This window comes from Cynocephalus volans, chromosome 11 (genome assembly GCF_027409185.1).
Source record: "Cynocephalus volans isolate mCynVol1 chromosome 11, mCynVol1.pri, whole genome shotgun sequence".
NCBI lineage: Eukaryota > Metazoa > Chordata > Mammalia > Dermoptera > Cynocephalidae > Cynocephalus > Cynocephalus volans.
The window spans coordinates 115,325,326-115,335,962 of NC_084470.1; the positions used below are offsets into that span (position 1 = coordinate 115,325,326).

At 33.5% G+C, this 10,637-nt stretch overlaps 1 protein-coding gene across 5 annotated transcripts in view; it reads left to right on the plus strand.

Moving 5' to 3' along the window:
- Positions 1 to 9,132, plus strand: part of RCOR3 (REST corepressor 3) — a 46,118-nt gene extending 36,986 nt beyond the window's left edge. For 3 of the 5 annotated variants that reach the window (XM_063113929.1, XM_063113930.1, XM_063113933.1), the window contains 2 exons: positions 7,807 to 8,048; positions 8,511 to 9,132. In XM_063113929.1, the coding sequence (XP_062969999.1) occupies positions 7,807 to 8,048; positions 8,511 to 8,855 (587 nt within the window). In that variant the 3' untranslated portion in view covers positions 8,856 to 9,132. The remainder of the gene's footprint in view (positions 1 to 7,806; positions 8,049 to 8,510) is intronic. The other 2 variants (XM_063113931.1, XM_063113932.1) reach the window with 1 other exon arrangement.
- Positions 9,133 to 10,637: the final 1,505 nt, after the last annotated feature.

The following is a 10,637-nucleotide window of genomic DNA, read 5'->3' on the forward strand; positions in this document are numbered from 1 at the left end:
AATTATTTAACTTGTGAAAGGTGACTACCATAGTTCTTCCTTTCCTTTAGAAATGGATCAAGAAAGGGCTCTTGTGTTCACCACAAAGTCCTGGTGACCAGGAATTCTTTGTTGTTTTTGTGGATGTGACATATTGAGTCTATGTGCATTTTGGGTCCTAAACAGCATGTAATGCATTCTCAGCACTAAATAATCAATGGTGATGACAAGCATGAACAAGTCATATGGGCTCTGTGTGCCTCTGCTTCAGTATTCCTGCAATTGGGTTTGTTCTTACTATATCATTCATTGATAACACATACTTAAAAGCATAAACAAATTATGATATGTTTCTGGTTTTTCTAATTACTCTGTATAATAGTGTTTCTCTATTTGATAGATGTCAGGTACTGAATGTATTAACTATATGCTTAACTTTCAGTGTATCATACCTTAAGAGATGTACCACTGAATGCTTAGAAACCTGACTTTAAATATACATATTTTAAAAAAGAGACTTGAGACATATCAAAAAATATACATACTATAACATTTTAAATGCACTGTTTATAAGAATGCTTTGTTAAATTATATGGCAGAGGAATTTTATAAACATCCATGGGCAAATTGGAAGCATTATATAAACTTGGATTTCTGATGTTTGAGTTACTTAAAAAAGGAAAAATTGTATGTTTTTATTCAGTTGTGGATTTTTTTTTTTTTCTCTTCAAGATAAACTACCTGCAGGACTGATTATGTAATTTAAAGTTTGGTCTACGTTTTGTTTCTTCCTGGTTGAGCCCTCTTTGTGTTGGGTACTAATAGTTTTTTTGTCCAGGTTAACTACTATGAGAGAATGGGGCCCCAGTGAAACATATAAGTCTACCTTTTAAAATATTTCCAAATATTCATCAGGAACATATTAAATGCAAAAATGCTGTGTAAGCATTATTCTGATAAGAGAATAATGTAATTAAAGATTGACTGATAGATGATTTTGCAGTTTGGATTAGAGAGAATAAGAAATAACCAGTCAGCATGATTTGAAAATGTCACAGGAGGGTGCCAGCAAGATGATGTCAGCCTTCTCTTTGGCCTATACAGCAAAACACAGTCTTTTCACAAATAGCTGTTACTATGAGGCAGGGTGCTGGGTGTGCATTGAGCATATCCGTAATTGTAAAACTAAGTTTCTGAATGAGCCAGAATAAGATTTAGTTAGTTTTTAATGTTCAATAATAGATGTTTTTGAATTAGACTGATAACAAATTTTTGCTTAAAAAATTAGTAAGCATTTTCAGTGACTACTTTGTATTCATTTAGAACTGTGGCTTAGAGCTGCAGCATGCTTATTTTGAATAGGCATTGCTTTTATTCATGTAAAGCCTACATTTCCCTCCATCATAGTCTCTAGCCTGGTAAGAATTGAACCCTGTTTTCCAGTATTCAGTTGCTTAAAGGTTAGTATATTAATTCTGTACTCTAATATAACAAATTATCCAGTAAAAGGATTTCCCAAAGAGAATCTCCAAGGAGAACCTGGGCTAATGTTTCTCTGTACAGCACTCAGGATTTGATAGTGTTCTACAGCACTATAAGTGGTAGAGCCTGTTGAATCTTATGGCTGGGTTGAATATTAAGCAAATCTGCATTCAAGGGAAGGGCAATGGTAGGATTTGTATAAATAGTTTGAGCTATATATGTGGACATAGCTTATAAATATTAAAAGAAGGGAATATTGATACATTCATCAAACATTTTCTCTGTACTAACCCTTTAAATAAATTACACTAGTGCAGGAGTTTGTATGGAAGTACATGTGTTCTTAAGATTTTAAAGGTACTTTCTTAATTTATCAATGTCTCTGTTTTTATTTATTTTGACTCTGGAATTTTGTTTTCATTTTGTGCTTTTGGTTTTTTCGTTGTTGATGTTGTTATTACATAAAATAAAACACTATAAAGCTATTTGTGTCTAAAATAGTTATTTTAGAGAGAATAAAAAAGTGCCATTTTGTTTTATGTGCCCACACATTTATATAATACTAAGAAGTGTGCCTTATAAACAGTATAATCATATAGTAGTGTCACCTGTACCTGAGTCTCAGTGTGGTTAAGGCACATGATTGCAGTATTTGTTTTAACACGTATAGTTTGCTATCTAGAGTACTTAGCAGGCAGTTTTTGTTTTTTGGGGTTTTCTTCCATCTTTTTCTCTTTTAATCTTTATTTATGATAAACTTTTTGTGGTATTACTCTAATGACTATTTCAGTTTTACAAAGTAATACTAAACTGTATTTTGATATTAACATGTTTTAATTTGTATAGCACATTATATTCAAGAGATTTTATGCATATATTCTGATTTGACACTCATTTATTAAATGCTTTATCTTGCTTATAGTAGACTATTTCATTGACCTAGAGAAAGAAATATTGACTCTAGTGCCACTAGTGAGATTGACAACTCTACTATTAAAAAAACTTTTTTGTTGTAACTCTTTTAAAATCAGACAGACATATTAAACCGTTTTCTTTCCTAGGGCTTATTTCCCACCTAAATTTCCTGTCCCATCTACTCATATTGTTGTTAACTAAATGCTAACTATTTAAGTAAGTTTTCCCTTCTTTCTCCCATAACTGGAAGAGGGGAAAATCTTCCTATCAGATCAGATAGGAATGTCTGCTTATAATTTTTTTTATCTATCACTTTATTATGTTAATTCAAATTCTACCTTTGTTATAATTTCAATAACATTCATTAAGAGTCCCAAGTGGGAAATAATTAATGCTGCTAATTTAATCCTCTTAAAATATTTGCTAAGAATGGTACTTCTACAGTTTTTGTCATCTATTTCAGCCTTAAGTATCTAAATTTCCTATTATAACAAATTAGTTAACAGTGAGGCCAGTTATGATCTTCACATATTTGTGTTAATGGTAAAATATTATTCCTGCTTGTAGCTTATGTCATATATATATATATAATAACCTATAATGCTTTTAGAAATTATCCTAAAATCAGACTTGATATTCATATGATAAACATTTCTTATTTAGAAATGATAGTGTAAAACATTCTTTATATTGTGTAGTGGCAGAAGCATGGTATATAATATTTGCCACTTTTATTTTAGGTCACCTCTTATAATGTATTCATTTCCCAGTTGTTAGTGCTAAAAAAAAAAAAAAAGAAAAGAAAAAACATGTTCCCCAAATAAAATCTTTGCTATTTTAGGATATACAAAAACAAAAAATTTGTCAGTTTTATCAAGATGTTAGCTTTCATTTTTAGTTCTTTTTTCATATTACCTGCTTTCTCATATGAAACAGAAAATGACAGAACTATGTCTAAATGGGTTATGCCTATAGTAAAAATTACCTTCTCTTCTTGTAGTTAGTTCACACATTCATTCCTTTTTAAGAGAAATGAAGTTGCAAGTTTAGAAATTGTCTTCTTTCTAATTTTATCTCATGCTAAAAAAAAATAAAAGCTATAACGGTTCATAAAGTAGGAGAAAAAGTAGATTTGGCAGTTGATAAAAATATAAGGATGGTAACCCAGTACATGATCAAAAGGAAGTGGAAATGGGAGATTCATACCTTTCCATCTGAAAGGTACCCTTTTGCTTTAGAGAATTTTTTCTATTACAACAGATACCATACGAATGAGTGGAGGTCCAAAATTAACCCTTTGATGCACTTACTTCAAATGATTTAATCATTCAAAATTTCCAGCATTTTCGTAAAGGAATTTAACTTACAGCAAGGAAGATGGGAATGCAAGACCCAGAACAGAAAGGATAGACATTGGGAAGTGATTATGTGATTTTGACTTTTAGCCCTCCCTATATGCACCATCACTGTTCTACTGCTGTTGATAACTTTGCTACCTTCTTTAACACTAAGTTCTTAGAGATTTACAGGAGATGGAAAGAAATGCATGTTCCCAAATGGTTTGAGTTTTAAAATTATGTCTTACTGATTGAAAAGAACCACATCTCTGGAATTTATAGATGTCACTATTTTTTATTATTTCAAAAATAGATTTCCCAATTATACATGTGCACTTTAAGATATTTTGCTATAAGAAGCAGGGGGAAAAAAAAAACCCCTGGAATGTCAATACCTAGAAGCAGCTTTCCTTGCCACTGGTAATGTCCCCCCCCCTTTTTTTTAAATAGGCCAAAATAAAAATTTAAAAAGAACTTTTTAAACATACCAAAAGCAGCTATTCATGCTATCTCTTCTAGCTAAAAAAAAGAAATTCTGATTCCATGTCTAGCACTGGGAAACATATAAATGCCCGTGATGTTACCATCTTACTAACTAAATCTCAAAAATATGAATGGACGAACTCCACTAATTCAGAATTTATAATAATTTAGACAGTGGCTATGCTAACATTGGTACTATTAATAAAAATATCTTCCTTAGCGAATTAAAAGTATGAACAAGAAATGTTTAAAAAAGATAAATGAATGTTTTTGTGTTGGGTAATACAGATTACATGTTGGAAATTTGGGCTGTCATAAAATGTAATGATAACAAAATATCCTAATGATTTATATTTTTACATTAATTCCCAAGCAAAACTTTAAAAGCATATATTAAAGATTATATGTTATCATCTGCCAGCATAGGAAGCTAAGTTGTTTTATTGTAACATTCACATGAAATTTAGAATTCTGACTGAAGACAATTTTTTCCTTTCTCTGGGAAATGTATTATTTGCCTCTTCCAGAGTTCACTAAATGTTTATTCTGCTAACCCTTGAAAACTGACCTCTTGCCCTATGGATGAGACTTGAATTTAGCAACTATGGTTCAAATGTACCTCAGCCTTTTAGATCTTCAGGAAGAGGGTTTGATTTAATCATTGTATTTAACTCCCTTGCTGAGAAAGCAATCAGATATCCTTTTTTATTATAAACTATGAAAAAAGAATGGACTGCCCCTCCTCCCAGATACAGATTCAAACTAAGGTAGCTCTGACACCATAGGTTGTTAAAGTTAGTTGTTCCTCATCACTAACTCCTGCTAGGTTGTCCTCTAGAAGCCCAGCTGGGGAATTCCTCTGAAGGAGCAGTCCCATTATGTCAGCTGGTATTTCAGTAGAGCTTGCCTAGTTGTTAGTACAGTGTAGAGCTTAAGAATTCCATCTTCTAACCAAAACATACTGTTGAGCAGTGTCTTTGGGAGTGTGGAGGTGATAAAGAGGTCAGCTATATATATACACCTCTTCTGGTTCAGGGAAGAAAAATAGAATGCAGCTTTATAGGAAAGAAAAACCATAATTCCTGAGTACTTCCTGTGTTTCAGCATTGGAGTTATGCTGGTACTGATTTGTATTCCATAGGACAGTACTTCCTAACCTTTTTCATATCATGATACACAGAGAAAATTATGAATTTTGTCACAACACACTGGGGCAAGCAGATAAGGTAGCTGTTGTCCAACAGGAGACGGAACTCCAGCTCTTCCATACCCTGTCTAGCCATCCTGCAGGCTGAGGGGATTAATATCTGGGCACATTTGTTCTCAGGACACTGATTGGGATCTTCAGCCAAACTGGAAGTCTGCAGTTTGGTCTGAGCCTTAAGATTTTAGACTGGCATAGATGAGTTAATAATAAACATACCTGGGTGACTTGGAAAAAGTCCTTGACATCCAAAGTCTCTAGAAAAACTAAAGCTCCTATGGGAAGTAATTTTGAGTTTAGGGTCCTTAATTTTACAAATGAAACAATTTTGACAAGGCAGAGTCCATTGAGCAGGAGAAAATGTTACATGGAAGATCAAAAGGAATAGAGTCCGAAGAAGAAGGAACAGTTATATAATGGAATCAGACTTGAGAACAACTTAAAGTTTTGGAGTATATTTTGCAAAACAAATAGGTGCTCTGATGGTAATAATATCTTCAGACTTGGAGTCAGAAGTCAAGAAGTTATTGTGACTCCTTGCTAGGAATACAGAAGATCTAGGAATACAGAAGATCTAATCCTAGATTTGTTTAAGGTCTTCATTTCTAAACTCATGTGCTCAGTAGGTTTAGCCATTTCTAGAATATAAATTAAATATCCCTTATGAAAATTAGTACACTGATGGAACATTATCTCTGGTTTTTGATTAGTAGTAGTTATTCAGTGCAGTGATCTCAAATTTAGAATTTAGAAATAGCACAGAAACTCAGTCTTTTCACAGTTGCTGTTTTCTAAAGTATAAGTAGTAGAAAGGTACTTGAATATTTAACAATAACTCCTACCATGAAATAACCATAAACTTTTATTGCCAAGTAAACCCTCAGTGAAACCTATATACCATTAGAATTTATTCTTAACTGTAAAGTTCAAACTGGAAATTAGCTCATGGATTCATTTATGTTGATGAAATACTGTAAACAATGTTTATCATTACTACTTTATTGTCATACATACATCTTTCCCTTTGAGAACAGAGCTTAGCTTACAAATCCAAAACTCTACATTAAAAATAGGATGTGGTTGTAGGATAGTAATGTCAGATGTCCTGCCCAAAATGCTCGATAGTAAAGGAACTCCTAGAGAGTCAAGCCCAGCTAGTTTAATGTAGACAGAGATGCTTAATCCCAAATTCTCAGCTTAAAATAAGGGCATAATTTAAAAACAGAGTTATGTCACATTGTGATGGTGCTTTAAGGTAATTGGGTGTTTCATGTTAATTTCTCCTGGGGTTTTAACATATTTTCACATCTGTGGTTATATACATATTAAGTTTATTTAAGCCTCTATATTTTTGTCTCCTCATCTCTCATTAATGAGCTCATTGTTTTTTGGTATTTTAAAAAGCAGTTATCAAATTGTAAAGTCAAAATACTTGACAACGTTTATATTTTGATCTAAGTGCATCTTTTTCTAGAATGAATTTGTGAACTTCTTTTAGAATTCCTTTAAGAGCAAATTATCAATGTTAAATTCTGTAGCATAATTTCAACACTATAAATCAATTATTATCCTTCATTATTATGAAACTTTCTTAGTGAAAAGTTAGGTTCTCAAATGACAATATACAACCTTCTTAAATTTGAGGTAGTGATTATGAGCACGAGAAGTGCTCTTCAAGTAGTCACCACTATAACTCATTCTATAGGCTATAAAGCACAGCTGGGAATCCTTATACATACAGTCTTTAGAACTGTTAGATAAGTTCAAATCCAACTGATTAAAAAAAAAAATCTTCCCTTTTTAAAATAATCCATCAGATTGTGATGATTCTCCTGCTTTTTACATTTAAATTCTTATCTCATTTCAATTTATTGGTACCCTGGTGGGATAGACAGGTAATCATGTTGAAGGCAGTATAAACACCAGAATTATAGTGCTTTTCTTAATGGGGGAACCCTAAGGCTACTCACTCAGTCCATTGAGGAGATAAAAGAGATGGCTGTTCCCATCCGGTTTTGTTTACAAATGGTGTTGCTCAAATTTAGGTGACTGGCTTCTAGGGAAATAAATGAATGTGGAATTGAGGATGGAACAAAGAATTCAATGCTTTACAATAAGTGGACTATATTTAAGAGTTCAAGAGAGGATTGGAGAAAATAACTGAGTATGTAAAAAAATGGTAAGTTTCTGATTGTTCAGTTGAAGGCAAATGACTGGCTCGATGAAATGAAATAACTGATAGTTTTCATCTGTGACCCTCATAGCTTCTATCTCAGAATTGAGAAATGAGCAGCGTTTATCAGAAAGGATTTACATTGCTGGTGTCTTTTGTGTGTGCATGATGTATAGTACACACAGCTCTCCTTATTGATCCTTCACAGGTGTATTATTTACTTTGCCTTCCAGGTGTCCGCAAATATGGTAAAGATTTTCAAGCTATTGCAGATGTAATTGGCAACAAGACTGTTGGCCAAGTGAAGAACTTCTTTGTAAACTACAGGCGTCGGTTTAACTTAGAGGAGGTATTGCAGGAGTGGGAAGCAGAACAAGGAACCCAGGCTTCTAATGGTGATGCTTCTACTTTAGGGGAGGAGACAAAAAGTGCTTCTAATGTGCCATCAGGGAAGAGCACTGATGAAGAAGAGGAGGTGTGTTTGTGTATGGAATTTGAGCTAATATGAGTTGAGGAATCACCATTTTGTGTGGTGTTCTGTAAGGTTAATATGTCAGAGGACCAGCTAAATGAGCATGAAAGGTTGACAATACACTTACTCAGTGGTGCATCTCTCGTGACTCTTAAGTCATAATGACATGCTAAGTTCTGATCCTAGAAGAATGGAGAGTGTATTGTTCTTTCGTAGTCTTATTTTTATTTCTAGTGTTAAGCTGTTTACTAATAAAGATGCCTGTTTGGTAGCCTCGTTGCTCTTTCGGGTTTTTTGTTTTGTTTTGTTTAAAATAAAAGAAGCTTGTGCTTCCAATAAACACTGGTGTAATGTTTTTGTTTTGTTTTGATTTGTTTTGTTTTTCCTGTGACAGCCCAAACTATATTGTATTAAGTTCATTAGGACTTACATCTCATACATGTATTTTTGTTTCCTCACCTCTAGGCACAGACCCCACAAGCTCCTCGGACTCTGGGTCCATCACCTCCTGCCCCATCATCCACTCCAACACCAACAGCCCCCATTGCCACTCTGAACCAGCCTCCACCACTTCTTCGTCCAACACTGCCTGCTGCCCCTGCTCTTCACCGGCAGCCTCCTCCACTCCAGCAGCAGGCTCGGTTCATCCAGCCCCGGCCAACTTTAAATCAGCCTCCACCACCTCTCATTCGCCCTGCTAATTCTATGCCACCCCGTCTAAACCCGAGACCAGTGTTGTCCACGGTTGGTGGTCAACAGCCACCATCACTTATTGGAATTCAGACAGATTCACCGTCCTCACTGCACTAAAAATTAAATTGGACAGAGCTACAGTAACTTTTCACCCCATCATTATACTAGTGCTCATCTGACTAATGCAAAAGAGGAAAGAATAATCCTTCGTAGTGAGGCTGCGAACTATTTCTGTGGCAGTGCACTAGCGTAAGTGGATGTCCAAGAAATTTTTCAGTTCACTAGACTGAAATGTTATACAACGAAAAGCCTCCAGTTAGCCTCCTTTCTAGAGTATATGTTCAGCAATGTGATCTCATAAAAGGAAAAAAAAAAAGTTTTAAGTATTCTATACACCAAGGTTTTTTGTTTTTACCATATTTATTTTATTGAGGTTCTTTATATTCCTGCCTTTTCATAGTCAAGGCTCTTCTTATAGGAATATTGACTTAGGAATTGTGAAAACTCCTTAAGTGTCTTAAGGATGTTTGGCTTTTTTCTTTTCCTTTAATTTAATTTTTAAAAACATTTTCCTACGTTAGGAGTGCAAGAATAAATAGCCTGCATTTCAGATTTTGACATATGTTCATTTTATGCATATTTAAGAAGTTATAGCTGCATATCCCTTTTTTCAAAATATGTTGCCTTTTTTCTAAAGGAATTTTAATATATTCCTTTGAAAGAAAGCAATTTAATCAATTGCAAAGCAATTATATGAAGCCACAAAGAATGTACTGAACCTACTAACCCTTTAACATACAGTTTAGGGTCCTAGTGCAAAGTCCTTGTTTAAAGGTCATTGACCTGTCATCTGTCAGTAATTAGAGCATTGGAATAATAATTTTACATGCAAATGAAGACTTAATTCACTGAGATGTAATGTCTTTAAGTTCATTGAAAATGGAGCTAATTTTGAAAAAAAAATTTTTTTATGTTTCTAAATGCTATCTGCTTTTAACTAGTAGTTGCCTACATTTGGGGACTTTAGAAGAGAATTATATTTTGTCAGTTATGAAGAGATGGTGGTTATGGAAGCATTTATTTATAATACCCTTTTTATGTTTAGTTCTGAACTTAAAATTGCCCTCATACTTATTAATATGATCTGCATTTAATATGAAGGGTGTTTTCTTGATAGATCTCTGTTGTACTATTTGGGTACGCTTGTGTATTCCTTGCAAGCAACCTGTACTCATAGGTTTGGCTAAGAGTTAAATCATCAATATTATTTCATAAAAAAAATTTAAGAATTTGTTCTGTGTTATCTAAAAATGTATCAGTATATTGTCACAATTGTGCTGTTAACTGAAAATGCTGAGACCCCTTTTTATAGAGAAACAAAGAGACATTTCAAGTCTTTTTAATTCAATACATAATCATTAGGCACCTACAAAGAATATTTTACAAGTAATAGTATTTAAATAATGTGTTACTAATATTTTTGATACAATAATTTCATATTGGAATCATGACTTGTGCAAAGGGACAGATCACTTGGATTGCTAGAACATAAGGCTAAATGTTTGCACATTCACATTCTCATCACATTTAGAACTACTTCACGAAATAGTCAACATCTAAGACCCTATTTCCTATTTCTGTTTTGAGAGGTCATATATTCCCCAAATATTGGGAAAATAGTCCCTACATTAGCTCTACAGTCTTAAGAGCTATAGATTTAAATTCACTGGTTAGTTTTAATTTTCAAGTATAGACCACTTCTTTCCATAAGGACCCTAAGTTCTGGCATAATCTAAAACTTTCTTTCTTCCAAGATGGGTTCTTTTCTTTCTCATAGGATCATCGTAAATAGTTCCTGCCCCTGGATTATAACCAAATAAAACTTCACTGATTTAAAAT